Below are 19829 nucleotides of genomic sequence, written 5' to 3'. Positions count from 1 at the left end.
AATTATAAATGTTAATTAAAAACAAATAATTGTCTTTTATAATCATTATTATATTTTTACATTCAATATAATTATACGTATGATCTAATTATGGATAATACGTCTTTGCCCAGCGTCCTACTTTTCTCTTTTTGGGATTTTCTCGCATAAATCTTGGTATGTACGCTGGTTGATGATCATCTAATCTACGTTTGTACATTTTAATGCCGAATTCCCATGGTTCTCGTTTCTTATCCATTGGACGAGTTTTATGTTGAATAATATAGATTTTTTGCCAATCGTATATTTCTGGTATTCGTCTGAAAGAAATATTATGAAAACGTTAATAAATGTGTGTGTGTGTGCGCGCGCGCGCGCGCGCGTGTGTATATTCCTTTTATTATAAAGTTTAATGCTTATATTAAAAAGTAATAAATAAGAAATATAATTTATAAAATAATTTTGATGTCGTCTTACCTGTGCCTCGGTCTATTGCTCACGAGATGCTTATATTGTTTTTCGAGCCAATTTCTTCTTTCATCATGTTTTATGTCAGCTATTACTTTTACAGATTTACCTAAATACGGTTTTAAATTGACACCTATTCTTTCTTCAGGGGCATTCATGTAAAACTTAATTAAAGTTCTGAGCACTTCTTCATTTAAACCATGAATTTTCTCATCTTCTATTTTATCAAATAATTTTATCGGCTCTGTAATCCAACATATGTTGCGCCTCGGATTTTCATCCGCGTACTCAGAATGCACTAAAGTGGTATTAAGTTGATAAACGAAAAACGACCACCATTGTCCATTTGTTATAACCGTTTGAGTAGTTAATGGATATGTAATATCATTAAAAGTAGAAAAACCTGAAATTTTACAATCAGAGGTGTATAAAAGTCAGAATATAAATTAAAATATAATATAAAAACACTTAAATTATAACTTCAAATGTAAAAGTACCTTGATAACATGCTTGTGATAATAACCAACTGTAAGATGCTAATACAGCCTGTACTGTGAGTGCTTCAGATGTATTGTTAAATTTTTCTGGCCTCTTTTGCAAATACGTGCAGTTGTGATACGATAAAAATCCGAATTCATTTTCATCGCCAGGCCAAAATCCAGGTATATTAGTCAAATGTTTTTTCTCAAGGATATGAGCTAATACTCTGGGGTTGAATTTGAATGTAGGTACATCCAAAGCTGCATTTTCACAATCACTTAAAGGTATAATTTCTCTCAAAGGATGCTTATATCTTAAATGCATAACAGGCTGACCAAAATACTGAACAGGCAAATCTACTGGATCATTAACAAATTTTTTCAGAAAATTAACAGACCGTCTGAATCTTCTTATAAATGAAGGGGGATCTATACCGCCCGCAAACCAAGATGCTTCCAATCTTGGTTCAAAATCAACTTCAGTACATAATAGATGTGGCTTTCTAGAAGCAAGATATACTAACATTGTTTTATTAATTCTCTGAATTAACGCTTTAGATATAACATCTTCCAACTTTATTTTTCTTTCAGAAGCTTTAATATGCTCTTCTAATGGAAATCTATTCTCTTCTGGAATCTCAAGTTCTTTTCTGAAATATAAAATTTTTATAAAAAAAAATTTTTTTAATTTTTATAATTTTGATATTAATGATTTGATTCAGATTGAAATGTTTGTTATTTTAAATTAATGTACAATTAATTTTTAACATAAACACTTAGCATTTTATTTCTTGACTTCAATTTATTTCATTATTAATCTTTGTGAACCTTGGTTATTACCTATCCTTTCTATTTTTATTTTAATACTTTGATTTACCAAAATATAAATACCTACCTTTTAATGCAATATTCAAAAATTATATCATTTTCTATGTCACCTTTGATTACTTGTACTAGATTATCTAATTGCTCGATGGAAATTATATTGTCGTAGTATGTTGGGAGACCAGATTCCTTAACAACATGTGTTCTTGTAATATATTGTACATGTGATAAAGAATTATATGGTACAACATGTTCATTTAGGATTAGTGACTTCCAACCATAGTAACGTGGCATGTTGATCTCGAACAGCTTTTCCTCCACAGTTTCTAAATTCTTGATTTTGTCATGCCAAGCTTGTCTGGTCTTCTTCCACTTACTTTTCCAGTTACTTAAATCTTCAATAGGCGGATATATTACCTCCATGTCTTTGGCTTCATTCTTGACTTCGTTGACAGCAGAGACATTGTACCTTTTTTGTTTGCCATGTTTGACTACTGTATTAAGCAGTAACCTTTGTCGAATATGTACAAACATACTTCTAAGCAAAAGCAACAATATTTTATCAAAGTTTCTCTAAATTTGAGTTTTTTAACATTTAAAAACATGCAATCCACTTAAAGATTACATCTAATTCTAATTTAAATCCTGAATTAATTGATGATTTCAAACATCATTAATTAATTAATTAAAAAATATCGATATCAAAAAATGTAATCAAATATAATCAATTAATGTTGATTCGTGTTAATTCTTATTATGCATCAATTATCATATAGGTTATGTTTCGGAACTTTATGCTAAAAGTACATCAGCTTCGCGACAAATTATCGTTCGAGAACAGTTTGATGTAAGAGGATGTAAAAAGCAATAAATTATAATTGCCTTCGATTAACAACAATTTCACAAAAAATTACTTTACAATTTCAGTCTTGAGCACACCACAGGACCGAAAAATTAAGGTTATGAAACGAGATAAAAAATCTTTTCGAGAGAGACCTCTGTACGTTCACGTATAATTTATTACGTAACTTTAAACTCGGTCACAATCAGATGAACACAATCAGATGATCTTTTTAGATTCATTGATTTTTAATTTTTGTCTATTATGTTAATTATAAACTATAAAAAATATAGTGAATATATTTTATTAATATTACGTATGTAATACAAAAATTTATTAATTTTGTACAAATTGAAAAGCAAATATATTTTCTGCAAGACATTTATGTAACATAACATCATGCATAATTTTGTATACAATTTTGTATACAAGAAAATTAATAAAATACATTTTTTTCTTATTTTTTATATAATCCATTGCTAAATATATAAACTCTAAATTATATATACATATATAATTTATATTTAAATTCTTTATTTTATGTTTAAACATTAGTTTAAACATTAGTTTAAACATTAGTAAGCACTTTATTGTACACTACGTTTTTCATATGTACATACATAATAAATCTATATTGCATTTGCTGAAAAACATTTTATTCGAATTCAATATAATCTAAATTTTTTATCAATATTTCTGATACAAAAGAAAATACTTTTCTATATTTATATTCTAGTAATCCTAAAAGTTGTCGATAAATTCTATAACAGTTTGACATAAAATTCTCTTTTATTCAAATATTATTATTATATCATATTATATAATTATTTTTTAATATTACACACTTTTAAATAAGTAACTATTGCAAAATAATTACTTAATAATATTATATTGTTTATAAAAATCTGTCCATTAATTTTTCATAAATATTTCTGCAATTTTTTTTTCCCAGATTCTTCTGATCACGCATGCGTTTTCATTCTGTTGCATTCTGTTCACTTCTATTCTGTTTCTACTCCAACGTCATGTAAATCCTTTCACACCATTGAGGAAGTTTCTATCATATGATACGCATTAGTTAAAAATAAAATAATTAGAAAGGAAAAGCTTGTAAAACATACATATCTGATAATGACGGAAAAAATACGGAGATATGAGAAAATCGATTTTCTGGGTGAAGGACAGGTTAGAATATTTGTTATTTGATAATTTAAATATGTTTTATATTGTGTCATGTAATATTTATTTATTTACGCAATGCTTTTATGCATTATATATATCTATCTATGATAATACGTTATTGCATAATATACAATATTATATATTCAATATACAGGATCTATTTACAGCTTTGTTTATAATGTAGAATTCTATTATTTATTAATTACGTAAATAAATAATTATTAATTCTCAAAATGTTAAAAATATTAATGTGAATATATTATAATCTTATATTTCAGTTTGCTACGGTTTATAAAGCAAAAGATATTGAAACAAATACAATTGTAGCTGTAAAGAAGGTTAGTTTTCTCCCTACTATATATACATAAATATATATGCAACTTATTGTTAATTTGAAAATATAATTAATAATATTCATAGTTTTAAATATACAATGTATCATTACATTTTTTGTAAATATAGATTAAAGTTGGAAGTCGTGCAGAAGCTAGAGATGGCATAAACAGAACTGCATTGCGAGAAATTAAACTGCTACAAGAATTAAAGCATGACAACATTATTGGCCTATTAGGTATGTGTCTAACTCTGATATACAAAAATTTAATTGTGGTGACTTGTTGAAACAACATGTAAAATACAACCTATGTAAAATTGAATAATTATCATACATATTATAATTTCAGATGTTTTTGGCTATAAGTCAAATGTATCACTAGTATTTGACTTTATGGACACTGATCTAGAGGTGATAATAAAGGATAGCAATATAGTTTTAACTGCGGCCAATATAAAGTCATACATGATTCAAACTCTTCAAGGCTTAGATTATCTTCATTTCAATTGGATACTACATAGAGACTTAAAACCGAATAATTTACTGGTAAACTCAGAAGGCGTTCTGAAGATAGGAGATTTTGGTTTAGCGAAATTTTTTGGGTCACCTAATCGAATAAACACACATCAAGTAGTCACAAGATGGTACAGAGCACCTGAATTACTTTATGGTGCTAGACTTTATGGAACTGGGATTGATATGTGGGCAGTGGGTTGTATATTAGCCGAGCTTCTTTTGCGAGTGCCATTTTTGCCTGGTGAATCTGATTTGGATCAACTTACTAGGATATTTCAAGTATTAATATATTAATTGAAACATAAAATATATCCTTGAAAAGTTATTTTATATCTTTAATTTTGAGATCTTTTCTTTGTCATTTAGACATTAGGTACTCCAACGGAAGAAACATGGCCAGGAATGACTGAATTACCAGACTTTATTCAATTCAAGCCCTTTCCTGGCACACCTTTGAAGCATATATTCACCGCTGCTGGTGACGATTTACTGGATTTAATTGCTAGTCTCTTGAATGTGAACCCACTGGAAAGGTGTACATGCGATCAAGCGCTGCAGATGCCATATTTCAGTAATAAACCCGCACCCACAACTGGACCGAAATTACCTCTACCTACAACCATTAAACGACAACGTGAAGAAAGACCTAGTCTGAAAAGAAAACTATTAGAATCAATAGAAGGTGCCTCTTTAGCGAAAAAATTGCAATTTTAATTTTTATTAATATTAGAATAAAATGATTGAAGTCATTCATTAAATATAACAGTAACAATTTTGGAAAATTGGAAAAGTAAAGATTTTTATTATAATATCGTCAGAGTATTGTATCCCATTGTAACAAATGTACATTGTATAAAAGTGTTATCTAAATTATTCTTATACATATAGGCCTATATTCTGAATCCTCTTTTATCGATAAAAGTATAGCTCTATAATTCACGGCTAGAAGGCTTATTAAGCTGTTTTTAGAGATATTTTTATCGATAAAAGAGACTTTAGAGTATGGACCATGATACATATAAGAAATACATGTGATTATAGTATACAGATTTTAGTATTTAGTAATTTAAATATTTTTTTAATTAAATAATATCTCATTAATGTTTTTTTTTATAATTATGATGTTTTTGATAATTAAATAATTAATTTAGTGAAAATAAGTGAAGGGAGCAGGAAAAAGTACAAGAATGGGTAACAATAATACACGTTTCGAAAAAGACAATGTTATGTTGCGATATCTTTATTAACTTAAAAATTAGTAAAAAACGAGATATTCAATTTTGTGAACTACGAAATATTCAATTCTAAATATTATGAAAGAAATGACTAGCTAATCACAAAATAAAACATTAATTTTGTTGATCAAATTTTTTTTTATACAAGGTTGATTTTCACGGTAAGTACAGACAATAATACGATATTCACATAGCACATTTCATTTCGACATAATCTGTAATTGTATTAAATCGATTTACTAAATTTCTCGGAAGAAGAAAAAAACAAGATAAATTACAAAAACTTCGTAATTTATCTCATAATTTGCATTTCGCAAGTAATCGACGAGTTTTGATCGATTGAAAAAATATCTCATTATATTCATGGCTTATGATTTCAAATGCATATTTTGTAAATAATGCTCATGATTGTACTGCATTGAATTCTCAATGCGTATTTATCTCTGATATATGTACATACAAATTAATCATATGCTATACTGCAAATCAGTATTGTTGCACAATAAAGATACAATTTAGAACAAGATTATTCCTAATTTATTTATGTACATATCAAAATTAATTAGCCGCATTCGAATTTAACGAACGGAAGAAATCTATCTCCTGTCACTCCGCTCCCAAATGTATAAAACGCAAAAATGATGTCTCTTAAATTTATCGACGAAGGCCTGTAAAGAATGAACGAAATTATATAATTATCTTATATTACGTATCTTACATACGAGCATAATAGAACAGGCATTTTAATATTGAAATAACTTATGTATATACGTATCTTGCATATCTATGCATACCTTGATGTTTAAACTGTTAAATTGGATACGAAACAAATTTTTTATAAAATAAATAATAATACACAATTATTTTGATGTAAAAACATTATTTTGATTAGAGATTAGGGCCGTCATTAATTTATAAGTACAAATATACATCAATTTGATTAAACTATTTCAATCTGTGACAAAGCACATTTTATTTACACGTCTCTCTTTTGCACTGTAACTATATTACAATTATTACAAGTATATATCTTCATTTTAGACCAATATCACAAATATCTTTAAACATAATAAATTAGAAGTAATTTATTTCGAAAAATAATCTCGAAAAAATACATAAAGTATGCTGTAAATAATAAATTTACATTAACGTATTGTGTTGTGGTCCCTTTCGTTTGAACTGAAATATTCGAAATATTTTTATTCTTTAATATTTTCTCTATATGATCAACACAACAATTGCTCCTAAATGTACACATATGTGTTTGTAATAATAATAAATATTGTGAAACTATTAGGAAAATGAAAAGAAGCAATAAAAACGAAAATATGATTGAATAAATTACTTAAATTAAAAATAAAACATCTGACACATCTTTATCTATATATGCTACTACTCATCATGAGTAGCTACTACTCATCATTAGTTTTCTATTTTGTTGTTTATGCATACTATAATACATGTATGTATTTATGTATATACATAAACATATATACACACACATATATATATATATATATATATATATATATGTATATAAAATTTTGCGATTGTATTAAACTTTATTAACACACACATTGTACAACATCTTAAATTTTAATATTTATTTACGTAAAATACACCTCTGCATGGCTCTATCGTAAAATATATTAATATTAATAAAATTAATGCAATTCGATTGATAGATAATTTAAGATATTGAAAATTCTTGTATTTCTATGCAAAAATTAAAAATATATTAGTAAAATACTGGACATAGTATGAGAGGGAAACGATATTATTTTGGATATACAATTAAATATAAAATAATATATAAAATAAATAAAAATATTTCAAAATTTTATTTTAAAAACGGAAGAATTTTATTTTATTATTAAAAGATGAGTTCATTTTGTATATGCGCGCGTGTGAGTATGTGAGAATGAATAAGAGTGAGAAAGAATATTCAAATAAATTATATTTTTTAATATAATCAATTATACTCAAAATGACCATTTAACAATTATGCATAATGCTGTATTATATTCAATTCTTCACATTATTGTCATATGCTAGCATTTCATAAAAAATACATGTGATGAAAACGTTCGGAATAAGTGTTTAAGAAAATGAATATAAAAATTGCTATAATAAAATATAAATCACAAAATTATATCGAAATTATATTGAAGTTTAGATAAATTATAATATTTTTGAGATCCATACTATTTACTATGTCCCAATTAATATATATATATATATATATATATATATATATATAATCAGTAGAGCACATGCAGCAGACCAATATAGTTTGCTTCCAAATTTGATTCAGTATTTGACTTATAATGTACATATAACAGTTTATGACCAACAATTTATAACTACGTGTTATAACTTTTATCCATCTTACATTAAGTAAGCACATTGATATTAATTATCAAGAATTTTAAATAATACTTATATATTTCCCACTTTTTTCACATGCAATAACTCAAATAACAATTCAGACATTTAGAAAAATTTTAATCTGTAACTTCTTTAAAATAAGAACAGAATATCATTTAATATCTCTGAAACTTGTACAGCAGAAAATATTTTACATTTTTATAGTTAATTTTTATATGCGAGATTGTTATTTATAATCACATACACGTTAATACGATAGCGCGAAATATTAGCAAAATGAATGCGCACATGAATCAGCTTTTATAAAGAATATAACTTGTGTATCTACGCATCTATGTATAACTGTATAAGTTTACTTCATAAAGAAAAATATATTCATATACGCGTCGATACAACAAAGCTATCATAATAATGTAGTTTCAAAACTGATGAAATTTACAATTCCATGCATGTGGCATATTTAATGATGTGATATTTAATCTGCATAAATGTATCTTTTTCAAATTATTTTTTCAGTTTACTTATATGCTTATTAACAAGTATTTCATTTTCACCGTAAAAAAAGTTCTTGTAATGTCTTATTATTTATAAATAATTCAACTTTTTAGAAATATAATTTTTTTAGAATGAAAATAATTTGTTTTGTAATATGGGATATGTTATAAAACCGATTATGTAGTATAAATTGCGAGAACGCGAACATTGTGCTAGCATTCCACGAATTTTATTTACTTTCTTCAGAATATAATATTTGTCCAAAATTCGACGTTTCACAATAAGCAAAAGAAAAACTTCAAAAACTTGTTTAAGAGAATCATATTTCTGTATTGCAAACTTTGGATTAACATTATTATGTGATACAAAAGAGACTGTGGTATAAATTACCAAAAATGTCTGTAGCTGGAACTAATAAGTTAAAGTAATACACTTATTTCGTAATTGTTATTGACATAGAAAACGAAGTGTATATCATATAAATCTAAACTAACGAAATATCACGGGAGTTCGAAAAACTCTGTGTGAATTTGACGATTAGGCACAATGTTTGAAAGCAACCAAAATTCTAATATTCTCCATTCAAATCATAGTTTGATTATGGAAACATACTTTCCCCGTACAGACTATTTCTCCCTAAATTTCATTGTTATATTAAAAGTAGAAATACATAGTCTCTATTGTTTTGCTACTGTTTTTTTCGCTTTAATATATTATATTCAATAGTCAGTCCAAGGCAAACTTTATCCGCGATAGTGTAATACAATATAGCTACTATTTTCGCGTATTTTAAATCAATCTATCTATATATTACTTTCTTTTAAAAAATGTGTATACTTAACATTTAATATATATAATATATATCTCTTTAAAATATTTACAATCAATGCTATGTTACAATTTTAAATTGTTTGTTATATATTCATATTTTATAAAGGCAATTATCAATGTAACTATTATTCTTATAATAGTAATCGTAAACGCAGTTTTTTGTTTTTACAATAATCATGTTCATATTAGAATAATATATAATACAAGATAAGATATTACAAGAGAGGTTTTGACATCTCGATGCAATACTTCTTTTATATATACAGGGAGTGTATGACAATGCATATTATTTCTTCCATCGTTATTGCATTAGTTTTCATGTAACGATTTTCAATAAAATGAACCAAGAATTAGACACAAGATTACAAATATTATTAAATGCTGAGAATATATTTTTAAATTATTTAGAGTTTTTAATGAAAAATGCCTTATGAAGAAACATGTAAATCATAAAAAAATAATCATCTTAATTTTTTTGTATAAATTTTGTATAAATTTTTACCTATAGTCCATATAAGTAAATTATAATTCCTATGTTTTATTATTGAAAATTAATATTATAATTTCAAGTAAAAAAAACATGTATTTTCAGCATTTTCTATTAATACTTGTTTTCAACATTTTACATCAAAACAAGATAATATTTTTTCAATTTTCATCGAACAAAATATCAAAAATTATTCACAACACAATACTCAATATTATTTTTCACATACACTAATATGAAATTTTACAACAATTAAAAACATTTTAGTCTATATTGTAGCATAAGCTATTTTTCTATACAGTATATAATTATCATAAAATATATTACTATTTACGTACATGATCATTGTGTCAACAAAATGTTAAATCAAGTATGCATATTCTGTGTACTTGGCAAAAGTGCAAAAATATAATTTAAAAAATATTGAACACGTAAATATATAACATTTAAGTAATAATTATAACATATATAAATGCTTAACAGTGATGTATAGATGTAAATAGCATATGCTACTTCTATTATAGTATAACTCAATGTATCCCACTGGAATTCATTGCGTTAGATGTATGTATTAATGAAGTTACATACATTTATATTTTAACATTATTATCGTTGTTCATAGGCATCCATTATAGAAATAGATCATAATAAAAATTCTAATTGATCAAAATTTTCCTCGAATAAATAAATGTTTAAATTAAATATAATAATCACAGATATCGATGCTTCTCGAGATCCTCTCGAATACTGTACACGACTACTTGCTCTTGCAACTCTTAATTAACACAAAAAAAAGAAAGAAAAGAACACGATTTCAATGGGATACACCGGGAATAAATTCGACGCATTTAATTTTGGTTTAATGTCCGTAACTAAGTAAATTAAGAGAACCTCACTAGTCATCTGTACTTTAGTGTCCACCAAGTTGATTAAAATATCTAAACGATTATAAATTGATCGTGTCCAGTGTGTGCGAATTTCTAGATGCACTGTTATCCTTTGGTGATGTTGTAGCAACATTAACCTGCTTCGTAACATTGTTCGTAAACGGCATAGAAAACTTAAAATCAGCACCATTTGGCAATTTGCGCATAATTTTCCCAGATGTAATAAGCCTGCCGAAGCCCTCTTGGTGAGCGAAGGCATAACCCGAACGCAAAGATCGCCGCGTACGTCTCGTAGACGGGGTACGCAGTATATCCTGGCTTTGACGAGAACGCAGTTGTGCCAGCCTTTGCTTCAATCTGACTCTATCGGATAGCGTCGGTCTAACGTCCATGAAGAAGAATCGCCATGACAGGACCGGTATCACGAGAATTATACAGGATATCACTGTAGTGAACCAAAAAGTTGCCTCCGACATGGCCTATAAATTTCAATTAAATATTTTAAATACTACATATATTTTCAACGAAAATTACAGGCGAAAATTTGCGATAATACGTACCATCGTAAGACTGCCGACATAACTACCACCTATAACGAAATTGTAGAAATAATCTAAAATAAAATACCAGATGAGCGAGCCCCACACCATAATGTGGTTAAAAATCGTCCAGTATGATGTATCGAGAGCTATTTGAACGGTCACGACTATAACTAATATAGTGGCTACTACACTGCCCAGCAGCATATGATCAGAAAGTACGTAACCCTTGGGTGACACCCCGTCTTTGTATGTCCCTGTTGAAATAAGTAAAACATGCGTGTTAACATAAATTTGAGTTATTATATTCTAAAAATAAATATTAATAAGTAAACAAAAATATTTACCGTAAGGTACTAAAAATAATACACAACTAGCGTAAAAACCATGTAAAGCGCTCCAACAAAACTCCTTCTTGTTGAAGAGCAAGTTCTGCAATCCTGGTGCATATAGTTTTGGATACATTAAACTGTTCTTGTCGTTAACATCCTGATCGAAAATGCCAACCGCCAAGACTGGTAACGAGGTATAAAAGAGATTGTAGACGGAAATGTACATAGGATCAAATACAGTCTGCAAAAAAAAAATACACGAGAAATATAGAGATAATTGTACAATCTATTTCAATCGCGTGCTATTTATATATTATTTTCTACAATATGTCAGAAAAAGGATTAAATTCATATTCAAAAGCTCGACTTTGGAGCAAGCTCTTACAAAGGAGCATTAAGAATAATATTCGCCTTTAAAGCATCATTCAATTTTTACTATTATTTACTATTTTTCTCATTCATTCCAATGGCGCTACAAGCCCAAGTCGGGTCTAGATCTATCTACCTTCTCTCGCTTACGTATATCTGTGGTGCGCACGCAGATTGTACACAGGTATACGGGACCTACAACAATTTTATGCCGAATCCGAACGGCTTAATTGAGAGAGGTTTCCTAGCAAAGATACTCTTGGCAGTTTGCCAGATTGCCGAAGAAGAGACACGAGCGTAGGAAAAACATTCTTGGTTCTGCCGGGAATCGAACCCGGGACCTCTAAGCATAGTAGTAGACCAGTGCGCTACCTACTATGCCACGCTCGCTCTCTATTATTTACTATTATTTTTATTATATATGTCGTCATGCTTAATTCTTATGAGAGAAAAGTGGAAAAAGAGACAGAAAAAGAGACAAGAGAAAAAAAGAAAAATAAAAAAAGAAAGAGCGCGCGGAATGCGATAGTATTAGTATTATAAGATAGAACACAAAAAAAAAATTAAATCCTCTTATATACAAAAAATATATTAAAAATAAGCAAAATACAGAACTCTCCTTCTCGAAAATCTTTCTAAGCCGGAAAATGCGAAAAGCAAACATTTGCGAATATAAATATATTAAATATTTTTACTAGTATATTTTATGTAATTGTTAACTCATTACTGAGCGTTGTGGCTCTACGAGTTAACGCGAGACTCGTAAGTCCAGAAGTTCCGGATTCGAATCCCGATCTCGGCCGACAATATTTACAAGCGATGTTGCTCCTCTATGAAGGTACGGCACGTAGATGCATGTCGTTACGCTTTTAATTCTTACGAGAAAAAAGTGGAAAAAGAGACAAATAGAAAAATAAAAAAGAAAGAGCGCGCGGAATGCATGATAGTATTCGGGAAGTATGCATCGCTTGAGAAGTACAAGCCAAAGCGGGATATCCGGAACAGTATGTTTTATCGCATAATACCAATACCACTACCAATACTATCATATAAGAATTATTTTTTTGTCGGCAGAGTTACTCTAGAGGTACTCTACGGTTTGCCATACCTCCGTAGAGGAGCGCCGTCGCTTGTAAATATTGTCGATCGGGATCGGAAAGCCACAACGCGCCTCTTATTTTTATTTTTATTATATCGTTATTATTATAATACAGTCAGTTTTTGAAAATATTACCTGTGCGCTGAATCCACAGAAGAAGGCAAACCAGATGTGGCAGAGCGTGAATGCGAAATTCTTATAAAAAAAATATCTAAGAAATTTACTCATTCTATAGTACGACCATCTGCCATGAACTAGAAGTAGCCTCTCCAAAAATCTAAATTGTCCTATAGAATAATCAGAGGCTAATACTGCTTGCAATCCTTCTTGCCCGCTAATGCCAACACCGATATGAGCTGTTTTTATCATCGAGACATCATTGGCGCCGTCACCAATTGCTAGAGTCACCGCAGACTTATTTTTCTTAATTAACTCGACGACCATTGCCTTTTGCAATGGCGTCACACGACAACATATTACAGCTTTACCTGCAAGAGATTTAAGCCATTAAATAACTGTCTCTATGTGTGATCGACTTCAACTTACATTGGCTAGATACTTCTAGAAAAAGCGGTTCCAACTGTGGGTGTAATGCGTGCACCAAAGAATGTCCATTGATAACTACTGCAAATCCTGTCGATTGTTCCATCTCATGCTCATCTTGTTCGTCCCTAGGATTGTATTCGGTATCACTGCTGTGCAGAGAAAAATAGCTTTCAAGCAAAAGATGATTTCTTCTCATATAAAATATGTTCGTCTGGTATTCGTGTAATAAATTCTCTAAGATTTATTTAATCCATAATTATAAACACAATTAAATTGAATCAGAAATAATAAATCACTTTCAAAATTAATCAATAATTAATTTCATAATCATTGAAAAAATAATAAATAACTTTGAAGTTAAATTTTTGTTATTAAAAAATGATGCACGTTAACTGTAAACGATACACAGTGCATTATATTAATAACTACATATACAAAAACGTGACACAAACAACATATCAGTTGTGTTAATATTATCATTAAGATTAAGTATTAAGCATACAGAAAGAGAAGGAGTGAGTATCAAGCATCATGATAAATATCTTAGTTATCTATGACTATAAATATTACTAAAATTGTAGGATATCTCAGATATAACATATGCAGTATTTGAAAAATATCTGTTTGTCTCTTTATAAAGGCAAGATCTAATCTACTATTCTAAATAGTTATATTATTAAATTATCAAAAAGAAGTAGCAAGTAATATGTCGATGATAACTTTGACAGTTGAAAAAAAGTAGAAGATAATGTTGTAATGCTTTTTAATATAAAGGATAGGAATACTATTAGATATACATGCAGATCGTAATCTCAAAATTGAATTTCGCGATGGATAAATAGAAAATAGGATACATAAAAATCAACGCATATATGATTAAGCTACTAGCAGAATACAATTCATCATTGCGTCTTCATATTGTCCGAAAAAATGCCCCTATATATATATATATATATATATATATATATATATATATATATATGTGTGTATGTGCTCTGATCCCCTGAATGATGGGGGGACGCAATATGTATATAAATCATTTTTTTTTCAGTCTCACGAAATAATTATTGTAATTTGAACTGCTTTACGAGATCCGCTAGCTTATAGCACTAGCTTATAATATAAAGCATGAATTCTCTGCAGTTAAATACGATAAGTTTTTAGTTAGGCAAGACTATATAGAGACATAGAAAGCATTACATGAAACATAGTGCCACATTCAATGTGATAGGTTTTTTCTTTCCTAACAAGAATGCGTTAATCGGCAATAGAAGAAATTGATAGGTTGTACTCCGTCTCTTTCATGTGCCTGACCTTTCCTTGTCCCACCTGAATGTGACAATGGAGAGAGTTGGCCGTTTCTGTTGAGTCGATGCCGTCTTGATGGTGTCTGAATATCGCATTAATTGCGACTCTACGCTATCGTAAGTAGTGCCGTCTACCACGAAGACATCCGTGAGATCATCTGTCAATAACTGACATGAGTATCCGATATTGATAGCTGTTTCTATAAACATAAAAAAAATTAACGTGAAAAAGTTGTTTTATAAATACAGAGTTTATTTCGTTTTTATAATTTTGTATGCTCTTTCAGCTTACCCTGTTTGTCACCAGTTAATACCCAAAGTTTAATACCAGCGAGACTCAGATTGGCGATAGTCTGAGGTACACCATCTTGTAATTTATCTTCGATAGCAGTAGCACCCAATAACGACATATCTTTTTCTATCTCTTCGTAAATTGCATCCAACTTGTCGTCCCTATTTTCTTGGCTTAACGCTGCTTCTTGATGGCGTTGTTTCCAATTATTAAAAAAACTTTCATCCAAATCTCTCACGGAAAGGCACAGTGTTCTTAAGCCTTCGCCTGCAAACTTGTTTAGATGGTCCAATGTTTTCGCCTTTATTTCTTCGCTGTCCTTCTTTAATCGCTCATAAATAACACTATCTGCTCCTTTGCAGTACAATCGGAGATGTCCATCTTTTCTTAAAATCACGGACATCCTCTTTCGCACGTTATTAAAATCCAGAATGCAGAGAAGTTCGTATATCTCTTTCTTTCCCATTACTTCTATCGTTATACTGTTGGGTGATCTTTCCTTGAAGACAAAACCAAAGTTTCTAGCTGCAGATACTAGGGCAGCTTCGTCGGGTGACTGTGCTTGATATTCGATCTTGCCATGTTTTTCTTCCGGCATAACGGTATGACAGAGTGCAAGCAATCTGAAAAAACTGTGGACATCTTGATTTTCCCGTTTCACGGCTTCAAGTAGCGCCGGATCGTAGAATTTAAAGTCTGGTTCGTAGTCCTTATTAAATGAAAAATCCAAAGGTGGCATTGTCTGTAAAAGGTAGGATAAAATTTTTCATAAACTCCATATTTTAATCGCGTGCCACGAGATTAATATGGAAGAAAATTAATCTTATTGGCAGAAATTGGAAAGTCCGCTATTGTTAAAAAAGAGAGGAAAGAAAGCTATGCAGAAAGCTAGAAATTATAATACATAGAGTAATGTACCTTATTTCCTTAAAAATAGATACATTGGAAGACCTGGATTATATACTGTTAGCTGTATCATTATCGAAGTATATACATTACAAGAAAATAGTTACGAAAGAAATTAATTTTAACAATGCGTGTGTATGCAGATACAAGTAAGTATAGCTTATTTATCTAGTTTATAGCATAGTGTAAAGTTGTAACATGCATAAATAGTACAGATACAGTTATGGAGAGTAATAAAGATAATAGACATGCTTCGACTTACATAATATTATGTGTGATACAAGTGCAATGATAAACGGATGATATTGAACATATATTGATTAAAACGATAAGATGATATATAGATAAAAGCGATAAAAGCGTGTACAGATTCTATGATTGATGATAAAAAGTGCTAATTATCAACATGCGTACTGAAGATTTATGTGGAATCTTTGGGCTGCCGTTGATCCCGGGTTCTGGTGTTGTATTAGACACTCTGTCTGCTTGTTCCAGAAGACGTACATTCGGACCACTTAATGGTGTATAAACTGGACGTACGAATTCCTGCCCACTCTTCCACTGCATCATCGGTGTTGAAACAGCTTTGTCCGTCTACATGCAGCACACACATGCTAAATGATGTATATGACATTTTTTGCAAAGATACAACCACGATACGAATTGAGATCATATTCGCATGTAACTGAGAAGAACTGAGAACTTTCATGTATGATTAAAAAAGGAATCACAATATATATAGACAATAAAAATATTCAACAAGTCACGTATGCATATAATAAAGTGCAAAGACAATTTTAGTACTAAATTGCATTTAATATAAACATATTTTAACGTGTTTTTGCCAAACAGTTGCAAGAAGAAAAAGAAGAGAATTTTATAGCTTCTCACAATTATAACTTATCGGTTATAATTCACAATAAAATATAACAGAGATTACAATAAAGAATAAAACATATATAATGTAACAATACAGTATATAACCCCTTCGTACAATAACAAAAAATTTTTAGCAGAAGCATATGACTAAAATTTTTTTTTCGCGTAGCATTGGAAGCATAGCTAATGCGGGTAACGAGTCTTCTCTATTTTAGACAATATATATAAATTTTGTAATAATATAAAAATTGATGTTGCAGGACGTACCCTGTTGCCAGCATCGAGTCAGAGATTTTCGAATCAATGAAAGAATAACTCACCTCACTTAAATCGATGACTTCGCCGGTAACTTCATCAATGATGTCGCCGTAACACTTGCCTGCCACAGAACACTTGTTGAAAGTCATTATATTCTGCGTCAATGTTCCGGTTTTGTCAGAGAATATGTATTCTATTTGACCCAGCTCCTCGTTTAACGTGGTAGTCCTTGCTTTAGCGTGCGTTTTCGTGGGTGCGTAATACATTTCCTCGTCCCAATTTATCAAAAACGACTGAACGAATCGAATAACTTCGACACTCACATACAAACTGATTGGCACCACCGTGTTCAGTACAATAGAGTACGAAAAGAACACGAGTAGGGCAATTACTGTGGCACCGGTTATGGGCTCGTTTGGCACTAACGAGTCCCACGGTAGATACACTTGGAAATAACGGCCCACAAGACTCTCCCAAATACCACAGCCGACCATACAGAATAAACATAAAGAAAGTAAAAAAAACACTATTCCAATGATGAGAAGATTCAGCAGTCTATCTATAGAGGTCCTCTTAAATTTGGTCTTCCCTGAGTTTTGCATCAGTTTGGTATCCTTGCCCGCAAAGATCACCATGCCATAGCACCACTGCGTATTCCTGAGCACACAGCCCCGTAAAATAATCTTATCGTTATCCAACGCGTACCTGCATTATTTATGAAATATATATAAATTAATACGACGGGCGTTGCAGTAATAGTAAATAATAGTTGATTAAACTTGATGCAAATAAAACGAGAACCAAATATCTTTAATTTTCCCCTAATAATCTATGATTTTTATCAAACGTTTTATTTGAAATATATGGTTTTCGATTTGCTCCATTTTTTTAAATCTCCATTATTAATCTTACTTTCGTCCTTTCCACGTGAGCGTTCCGTCAAATTTATTTAATAAATTATTAGGGGTTTCGCAAACGATCTCTCCATCAAACTGGCCAATCAATTCGTGATTATCCATCATCTCGGCAGTTTCGGGCAGGCACTGACGACACTTTAAATTCGTCTCTCTATATAAATTTCATAAATTATTGCAACCGATTATCTTTACAGATACGTATATGCAATAATTGAATGATTTTTATAAACAATACCCGTCCAATTCTGCTGTTTCGATGTAACAGAGGCCATTTGGCTCGCTCGTCGATAGCAGCAGAACATCCGCTGCGACAAACTGATCGTTCTCCATCCTGATTACGTCGCCGACTTGAACCTGCGACCATTTCTCTTCACGAAGATTAGTACCCCGCAATGTCTGGGATTTCCTATTGTTTACTTGAGAGTCGTTGCTATGCCGTTGCTGAAAATTAAATTATATCATTCCATTTTCGTAGATAATATTCAGCTCTTTATATAAAATTTATTTTATTTCATATTCTTTCAAAAGATGTTTACAATAATAATTTTATAAATTTAATAATTTATAGATTTATTTTGATATTAATATATTAATATTTTTTTTGCAAAATATTAAAACAGCAAGAAGTTAATCATGAAATACTTACAAAGTCGTCATAGGCATCTTTGACGGCAGTGAGCGTGAGTACCCCTATAAGCGGTATGGCTGTGGTGATAGGGGTTAAAGAGGATATGGCGGGAATCATCTGAAGCACCAACAGGCATAGGAAGTAAAAGTTAGCGAGCCGCTGAAATTGCTCGAACAAATTCAATGGTAGGAACGTCAGAACCGAATACTTGGACGTCTTGATGTAATTATTCTGCAAAGCAATAGAAATATCCACCTTCATCTCCGAGATATTAAATTCCTAGCGATATTTCATTTACCTCACTTTTTAAATTTAAATTTTAGATTTGATAGCATTTAAAAAATACATTTTGTCTTACCGCGTAATTAAACTGTGAGTTGTACTCGCGATTGTTGGCGCGAATCCGCCTCTCTGTTTCTGTAAAGGTAATAAAATAAATAAAACATTTATTATATATATATATAACATTTGTGTGTGTGTGGGGGAGGGAGGGGTGCGCGCATACATACAAGAATATCAATCAATGATTCTCATTAGATCGTTTAAATTTATTCCTACCATTTAAATCGCATTAAATAAATGCAAACTATAAAGAATTGGAAACTAAAAAGGCAAACATTTATACAGCAATTAAATAAATAAAATTATTTTAACCGCTTATTATTTTCTAGATTTTATATCAAAAGAGTACAAATAATAATTCCACAGCCCTGAAATAGAAGACATTATAGCTACGACAGATCTTTTTTTTTCGTTGTTAATCGTTCTTATAGTTAAGTGCATTACTTTATATTCGCTTGTTATATGTCT

The 19829-nt window shown here is 30.0% G+C and overlaps 3 protein-coding genes across 19 annotated transcripts in view; 1 reads left to right on the top strand and 2 right to left on the bottom strand.

Annotated features, from left to right (window-relative positions):
* Positions 1-29: 29 nt before the first annotated feature.
* mRpS30 (mitochondrial ribosomal protein S30) lies at positions 30-2800 on the bottom strand. 6 transcript variants are annotated; one of them, XM_089070510.1, is made up of 5 exons: positions 2671-2800; positions 1822-2289; positions 945-1576; positions 457-850; positions 30-299 (listed from the first exon to the last, which is right to left on the bottom strand). In XM_089070510.1, exons 2-5 carry the CDS (start codon positions 2283-2285, stop codon positions 89-91), a joined length of 1701 nt encoding a protein of 566 aa, XP_088926636.1. In that variant the 5' UTR covers positions 2286-2289; positions 2671-2800; the 3' UTR covers positions 30-88. The 6 variants fall into 6 exon arrangements, with proteins under 6 accessions (XP_088926636.1, XP_088926637.1, XP_088926642.1 ...); XM_089070511.1 differs by having other exon boundaries at positions 1822-2286; positions 2671-2770; XM_089070516.1 differs by having other exon boundaries at positions 1822-2220; positions 2671-2756.
* A 759-nt stretch (positions 2801-3559) lies between these two features.
* Positions 3560-6383, top strand: Cdk7 (Cyclin-dependent kinase 7). Its single transcript, XM_011647500.2, has 5 exons — positions 3560-3777; positions 4053-4112; positions 4237-4345; positions 4458-4903; positions 4991-6383. Exons 1-5 carry the CDS (start codon positions 3724-3726, stop codon positions 5336-5338), a joined length of 1017 nt encoding a protein of 338 aa, XP_011645802.2. The 5' UTR covers positions 3560-3723; the 3' UTR covers positions 5339-6383.
* Positions 6384-9048: 2665 nt separating this feature from the next.
* The window catches only part of ATP8B (ATPase phospholipid transporting 8B), a 35231-nt gene continuing 24450 nt past the window's right edge, over positions 9049-19829 (bottom strand). For 8 of the 12 annotated variants that reach the window (XM_089070496.1, XM_089070499.1, XM_011647505.3 and 5 more), the window contains 13 exons: positions 19378-19436; positions 19038-19250; positions 18627-18832; positions 18387-18542; positions 17537-18179; positions 16752-16931; positions 15432-16173; positions 15147-15339; positions 13833-13981; positions 13422-13774; positions 11834-12059; positions 11508-11743; positions 9049-11426 (listed from right to left, as the gene is read on the bottom strand). In XM_089070496.1, coding sequence (XP_088926622.1) covers positions 11007-11426; positions 11508-11743; positions 11834-12059; positions 13422-13774; positions 13833-13981; positions 15147-15339; positions 15432-16173; positions 16752-16931; positions 17537-18179; positions 18387-18542; positions 18627-18832; positions 19038-19250; positions 19378-19436 — 3776 coding nt within the window. In that variant the 3' untranslated portion in view covers positions 9049-11006. The remainder of the gene's footprint in view (positions 11427-11507; positions 11744-11833; positions 12060-13421; positions 13775-13832; positions 13982-15146; positions 15340-15431; positions 16174-16751; positions 16932-17536; positions 18180-18386; positions 18543-18626; positions 18833-19037; positions 19251-19377; positions 19437-19829) is intronic. The other 4 variants (XM_011647506.2, XM_011647509.2, XM_011647507.2 and 1 more) reach the window with 4 other exon arrangements.

Source organism: Pogonomyrmex barbatus, unplaced genomic scaffold (assembly GCF_055798465.1).
Source record: "Pogonomyrmex barbatus isolate J1 unplaced genomic scaffold, ASM5579846v1 scaffold10, whole genome shotgun sequence".
Lineage (NCBI taxonomy): Eukaryota > Metazoa > Arthropoda > Insecta > Hymenoptera > Formicidae > Pogonomyrmex > Pogonomyrmex barbatus.
The sequence above is the reverse complement of the archived record's forward strand: the minus strand, read 5'-3'. Positions and strand labels throughout refer to the sequence as shown.

Coding starts and splice junctions, on each gene's coding strand:
- mRpS30 (XM_089070510.1), bottom strand. CDS start 2,285: ATGTTTGTACATATTCGACAAAGGTTACTGCTTAATACAGTAGTCAAA. Junction 1,577..1,821: donor TTTGAATATTGCATTAAAAG/GTAGGTATTTAT, acceptor TTTATATTTCAG/AAAAGAACTTGAGATTCCAG. Junction 851..944: donor ATCACAAGCATGTTATCAAG/GTACTTTTACAT, acceptor GTAAAATTTCAG/GTTTTTCTACTTTTAATGAT.
- Cdk7 (XM_011647500.2), top strand. CDS start 3,724: ATGACGGAAAAAATACGGAGATATGAGAAAATCGATTTTCTGGGTGAA. Junction 3,778..4,052: donor ATTTTCTGGGTGAAGGACAG/GTTAGAATATTT, acceptor CTTATATTTCAG/TTTGCTACGGTTTATAAAGC. Junction 4,113..4,236: donor CAATTGTAGCTGTAAAGAAG/GTTAGTTTTCTC, acceptor TTGTAAATATAG/ATTAAAGTTGGAAGTCGTGC.